At 33.8% G+C, this 7137-nt stretch overlaps 1 protein-coding gene across 1 annotated transcript; it reads right to left on the bottom strand.

Moving 5' to 3' along the window:
- Window positions 1-6202: 6202 nt before the first annotated feature.
- On the bottom strand, window positions 6203-6589 carry LOC132637148 (putative zinc finger A20 and AN1 domain-containing stress-associated protein 8). The gene has a single exon (XM_060354285.1). It carries the CDS (start codon window positions 6587-6589, stop codon window positions 6203-6205), a length of 387 nt encoding a protein of 128 aa, XP_060210268.1.
- Window positions 6590-7137: the final 548 nt, after the last annotated feature.

Genomic DNA, 7137 nt, shown 5'->3' with positions numbered 1-7137 from the left:
AAGCTAAAATGTCTGCCTATAGTTTCCTCGTATTGTTTTAGCATCAAAACTCTAAAAACAATTGAATTTCAGTCGTTTTCTTCAAAGAATGGAACCTTGGACTCATGTTATTTTCAAGTAGTTAGCTGTCCTTTTTGTTGTTGTTGTTTTGATGACTTTTCTTTTCAGATAATTCTGCAACTATGAACTCTGCTGATTACGCTTCTTTTTTCTAAGAATTCACCTTCGTTCTATTTATTTTCCTTATTTAATCTGCTCATTTCCTAATCCTTTTCTTTCGTTTTTATGCATGATTATCGCATGAGTCCGAGTGACTCGTCATCTCCCGCATTGGATGTTGGGCCAAAGCCCAACGGAATCCTCTTCTCGAGTCAGCCTATCAGTTCTATCCGCAACAGCAGTACAGAAAATGAGCATAACCCACTTGATTTCATTTCACTCTCTACTTGATTTATACATTTAACTTGTGTTATTTGACTAACCCGTTACTGTATTTGTTTCTTAACTTAGATGAAATCTAGTAAAATTAATGGGTTAGCTTTAGCCTAATGGGTAGTCAATCGCACAAATTACATTCTCTTCTGTTTACGTTCTAAACTATTTATAGCGTCTATAATACTTATTGGGATAATTGATTTTAAAAATAGCATGACTACATACTTTGAGAATTAAGGTTCATTCTTACTATCTTAGAAATTTAAAGCATTACACATTTTGCACTGAAGTTAACTTATTTTTTGAGAAATAAAGAAAACTAACTATTTTCATGGATAACTGTTCTAATTTAGTTACTTTCCCAACACTGGAAATACGTATTTGTTAAACGATCTTTTCACAGCTTGTATTGAATTAGTAAGTCTTCCTATAAAATCTTTAAAGTGTTATTACTATTAATCTTATAATAACTTTTTTTTTGATTTGTGAGTCGGCATAACTCACTTTTTCATCAAATACATATAAACATTACATGTCCCGCTTCTTTTAGTTTATTTTTAACTAGACTCTTTTATGCAACTACTGTTTTCTACAAGTTTACTTTAAATAACTCTAGCAATATTTACAAGATATTTTCTTAAATATTTTGATATTACATCTACACTTAGCCTAACTAATTATAAGTCCGGTCGGTTAACCATTGTTAATGGGTCTTAAAGGATGCCTAATACCTTCCCTTTAGACTAATTGAACCCTTACCTAGAATCATTTGGTTTCGTAGACCTTACAATAATATCAACTTTAGATAATAACTTTAATAAACTTTAGGTGTCCTAATTCACCATAAATAATTAGGTGGCGACTCCTTAAAACAAATAAACAAAAAAAAACAGGAATCTCCAATATGTCGTACTTCTAATTTTAACTCTCCGGGTTAAAATGGGGTGTGACAGTGAGTTGAAGTGTGTCTATGCAATCCTTGAACTCTTGGGTCTCCGCTAATGTAACTGGGGTGCCAATTTTGTCCTCCGCAGAGAGGACATTGTTGAAGTCCCCTGCAAGTAACTAGGCACACTTCTGTTATCTGTTGAGCTTCATTTTTGGCATACACAATAGTAAAGTTAGTGGCAAAGTTGGTAGTAGGATCTTGTATTTGAGAATTGATGAACTGCTCCTCAACCTATAGAACTTGTACTTATACATGAGATTTCCAAAACAACCACACTTTACCATTTGATGCCATAGGATAATTGCAACAAGTGCTCTATCCTTGTGCAATTTTTTGAGAATTCTTTGAGACTTATGCTCATGCACTCTTGTCTCTAAACAACCAAACACATCAACTCTATGCGTATTCAGAAAGAGGGACACCTCCTTCTGTTTTAGGGGCTGATTGAGCCCCCTAACATTCCATGTTTCTATTATCATGGGGGATTGAGAGTACCCCAGGGTCTCCAGGTTTACCAATTGCAGCAGTGGTGATCTTATCCCGGAGACAAGCAAATCTATTATCACTAACAACAGTCATTTTAGATGTGGTAGCAGTCTGGGGTTGGTTACCTTGACTCTCACTAGTTGCTTGAGTGACTACTTGTGAAGGAGGTTCTACAGTTGTGTCCTTAGCCTCTAGTGGTGGTGGAGCAGTAGTAGTGTTTACTGCTTCACCAGCCCCCAAATGCTCATCATTCTTAGCTTTCTAATCTTGCCTAGGAGGTCTGTTTCTTCTTCTATTTCTCCTCCTTCTCCTTCTAGGAGCCTCTTGAAAATCATCCACCCTTGTCATTTCTTTCTCACCCATCCAGCGGTCTTCCAAGGTATGGCCAAAACTCATACAACAAATGCAGAATTTAGGTCGCCGATCATAGTCAACTGGTTGAGTGAAAACACCTTTAGAAGTAGTGATTTTAATGGACTCAACTAGGGGCTGTGAAACATCCGCATTAACCAAGACTCGAGCATATGAAATTCATTCCATCTCAGCAGTGTACTTATCTGTATACATAGGTCGCTCCACAGTGCTGGCTATCTTGCTCAAAGCCTCAACAGACCAATACCAACTGGGAGTCCTGGGAATGTCACCCAAAGGGGTATGTTTGTTAAACAGTCAGGGTTAAATTCAAAATCAAGATCCCAATTCTGGACGATGAATGGTTATATTATCTGCATGTCACTTGCAAAATAGAATTCCTCATAAAAGAAATGGCAAAACTCCCTATGAATTGTGGAAATGTTATAAATCTAATTTGAAATATTTAAAAGTGTGAGGGCGCCTTGCTAAAGTTCTCTTGCTTGAACCTAAAAAGAGAAAAATAGGTTCTTAAACTGCTAACTGTATGCTTATTGGATATGCTGAACATAGTGTTGCATACATATTTCTTGTTTTGAAAAGCGATGTGCTTGATTGCAATATTATAATATAGACAAAGAAAGTTAAGTCTTTTGAACATATTTTTTTCATTGCCTGATAAAATTTCTCATGCGCCTGTTGAAAGAAATAATGAGAGTACCTCTAATAAGGGACTGAGAAAGAGCAAAAGGCCTAGAAAGGAATATTTTTCTTATGGAAATGATTTTCAAACTTTTCTTGCCAATAATGAACTATCAAATTATTTTGAAGCTATTTCTTCTTCTGATGCTAAATTTTGGAAAGAGGCAATAAAAATGGAAATTGATTCTATCATGAAAAATAATATATGGGTTTTAACTGATTTACTTTCTGGTGCAAAACCTATTGGATGTAAATAGATTTTCAAAAGAAAGTTTTATCTTAATGGCTCTATAGATAAATATAAAGCTCGTTTAGTAGAAAAAGGATTTTCTCAAAAGCAAAATGTTGATTATTTTGATACATTTGCACCAGTGACTACAATTTCCTCTATTCGATTTTACTTGCCTTAGCATCAATTCACAAGCATTTTATCCATCATCAATTCACAAGCATTTTATCCATCAAATGAATGTAAAACAACCTTTTTAAATGGTGATTTATAAAAACAGATTTATATGGTTCAACCTGAGGATATACAATTCTTGGACAAGAAAATAAAGTTTGTAAATTAATGAAATCACTTTATGGCTTTAAGCAAGCTCCTAAACGGTGGCATGAGAAATTTGATCAAGTCTTAATAAAAGACGGTTTTTCTTCTGTCGAAGTGGATAAATGTGTTTATACTAAAGTGGTAGCAATGATAATGTGATAATTGCTTATATGTTGATGACATGCTCATATTTGGTACAAGTTTAAATATTGTGGAAAGTACCAAACAGTTTTTGTCTACTAATTTTGGTATGAAAGATATGGGTGAAGTAAATATGATATTGGGAGTTAAAGTTATAAGGAGTGATGATAGTATATTGCTGTCACAAGAACATTATGTGGAAAGAATTCTTAAGAAGTTTGAATGTGTTGAAGTGACATGTATGGCCACTCCTTATAATGCTAATTCTCAATTGAAAAAGAATAATGGTGACCCAGTTGCTCAGTCTAAATATGCTCAGATTATTGGGAATTTGTTGCATTTAATGAATTTTACAAGGCATGATATAGCCTACGATGTGTACAGACTGAGTAGATATACTCATAATCCCAATCAAGAGCATTGATCTGCATTAATTAGACTGATGAAATAGTTGAGAGGAACCATGAATTATTATCATGTACAGTGGATTTCCTTCTACTTTAGAAGGGTATTGTGATGCAACCTGGATCTCTGATTCAGATGAGACAAAATCCACTAGTGGCTATGTGTTCACCCCCTGGTGGGGGTGTAATATCCTGGAAACCAGCTAAGCAGGCGATCATTGCTAGATCGACTATGGAGTTAGAGTCTGTGGCTCTTGAGTTAGCTTGCTTTGAGGCAGAATGGCTAAGTGATTTCTTAGCAAATATCCCTTTATTAAAGGATGAATTGCCTCCTGTGTTTTTACATTGTGATTTTCAAGCGGCAATAGCTATTGCAAAGAATAAATCTCATAATTGTAAGAGCAGACACATGAAATTAAGACATGCTGTTGTTAAGAAGCTGCTGAGAGATGGAATAATTTCCATCGATTATGTGAAGTCAGAAATGAATTTGATCGATTCACTGACTAAACCTGTGGGAAGAAAATTAATTCTTCAAACCTCAAGAGAGATGGGGTTAAGGCCATATGATTGTCAATAGAGATGGTTACCCAACCTATATGATTGGAGATCCCATGAAGCAGGTTCATATGGGTAATAACAAGTCGATATTGACGCTGCGCACTTAAAGAGAGTGCTTGAACTGTTCTACTTGTGAGGATGAGTTATTAGCTCTTAATGAATTCATAGTCCTTATGGATGGTGTATTTAAAGCAGTATACACTTGATGAATTCACCTATATGAGAGAGGAGTAGGGTCGCTCCTATGAGATGTTAGCCTAGTCTCTAGAGCTCTCATGAATAACCAGGCACGAGCATGGCCTAGGGCGCAAAACCGCATTGAACAACAAAATTACGAATTTGAAATGTGATTGATAAAACCTCTGACTTATAATAAGAATTATTGGTTTATAGAAATTTTCTATTTCACCAGTAATTATCTAAGTTAAATTTTATGGGTCTAAGTTTAGTTCATAGCCCAAAAGGCACTAAACCTACTGCATTTTAGATATGCAAATCCAGCAAATTTTTACTCTTCTTTCTATTTTTTTTTAAATAGTGGAGGATTGTAGTGATATTTTAAAAAATGATATTCTAATTAATTGTTGACACATGGCAAATTGGCCGAGTGTATTGAACATATAAATGGTGGCATTTAATGGCTTGTGCAAAATCAATCTTTATGCCTATAAATAAGTATTGATCCTTCAGCAAAGTTATTCAAGAGCATCTTTTAACATACAGAAAGTTTTCTTATCCATTTTCAATTCTACACGTTCTCTCCCTCTCTTCTAAATTGGTTCTCTTTTACTGTCTTTTCAGGGTCTCTTATTTTTCTTCTAAAAGACTTGCCGGTAATATTAATTAAATTTTGCTTATTCATGTATCCTCTAATTTAAAATTAGAGAAGAGCTTGTTTAATCCTGAAAAAACATTTCACACTGCTGAAATAATTTCTTAGGATAGTGCCTAGCACGACTCAAGTCAATTTGTGTATTTACTAAATATATTATCGTATTAATATTTATGTTTTTCAGTACTGTTATTTAAAATACTATTATAGCAACATTATATTTTCAGTACTATTAGTTTGCTAAGTAAATAATATTTTTACTATTATACTGGTTTTATATTGTGATTTCCCCAACACTTCGGGATAAAGATTGCGATATTGAATTCATGTCGTCGAAGAGTTATGCTATCTAAATAGGGTATTTAAAAACTATTTTTTTATATATAAAATTTCAAATCTTCTTAACATAAGAGAATTACAAGTTTAATTCTTGGATCAATGTTGATTTTTTCTTTTACATTTTCTTGTCAGGATAGCTTTTACCTTTCCATGTCTTGCTCTTGTTCTTCCTATTTTTCATACGTTTATAAATATTTAATTATAACAATTTGCAATATAGTACTTCTTATGCATCTTCTACGTACATGAATTTTATTTTTTAGAGAACTATCTAATGAATGTCAGATTTAAGGAAAAATAAATAGTAGTTTTATTCCTCGTACTCTTTTTTAATATCTTCGAGGAGGAAACAAACGTACGTAACATAAGCAAGGAAGATCAATACCTAAATGCTTTTTTGATAAACTTGAAAAAAAAAAATCAAAAACTTGGTACATAATAAGCAGCAATTTTTAGATCCTATTCTCAAGTTTATCAGCCTTGCAGAGAGGATTTTCTTTAGCCAAAATTGCACGGCCTATAGACTTGAAATCAAAGGTGCATGCATGTTCCTCCGGATATCTGTGACTCCTGCAATATATTTCACCACACTTACAACTGAACCCTATTAATCCCACGTTCTTCTTGCAAACCATGCACCTTTGTGACTTATCTTTTTGATCAGTTTTAATAGTAAGAGAAGATATCTTTTCAGATAAAGCAAATGCATCCTTCGCGGCTTTTTCTTTCAAGAATTTTTTGTAGCATTGAGAACAAAGGTTGTAAGTGCTTGTGTTTCCATAGAAACCACAACCCCTTGCGCATAAAATTGGGTTTTCTCCTTTATCACAACAAGTCATTTTTTTCTCTTCGAATGAAAAACTTCTTCTATGACATATTTTGCTCTTTCCAGTCTTTGGTTGTAATATAGTTATGCTATAGCTAGTGAGTGCATGCGATGTTGTATTTAGGGTTATATATAGTGGAAGCTTGTAATCCTAATAAACATCAAATTAGGACTTTCCTAATTTTATACCCATTAATATATTTGGAAATCCTTTTCCAATACAGTTTAGGCTAATACGGATAAGGCCCATATTAGGATGGAAACGGGGTCCAATACTTAGTGGGCCGATCTGGAGAATGCAATGCGAGTTATATATCACAAATTGCCTTATTGGTTATTGGATTAATGGTTGGTGAACAGATTAGAATTTTATAATTAACGGTTTATCGGTGAGGGGGTGAATTACTCAATCTCCTTATTGAATAAACCATTAACCCGTTAAGAATTATACGAATGATTTTAAATGAACTTTATACGGTACAAGAATAGGGTTGTTGAAAACTTCATTTACTTTCATGTGACATAATGTTCTCAAAATGGTAGTAGTAAATAAGAGATTTC

Source organism: Lycium barbarum, chromosome 4 (genome assembly GCF_019175385.1).
Source record: "Lycium barbarum isolate Lr01 chromosome 4, ASM1917538v2, whole genome shotgun sequence".
Classification (NCBI taxonomy): domain Eukaryota; kingdom Viridiplantae; phylum Streptophyta; class Magnoliopsida; order Solanales; family Solanaceae; genus Lycium; species Lycium barbarum.
Note: the sequence above shows the minus strand (reverse complement) of the source record. Positions and strands in the feature narration are given on the sequence as shown.

Excerpts from the sequence above, each read along its gene's own strand:
- LOC132637148 (XM_060354285.1), bottom strand. The coding sequence starts at position 6,589 with ATGACTTGTTGTGATAAAGGAGAAAACCCAATTTTATGCGCAAGGGGT.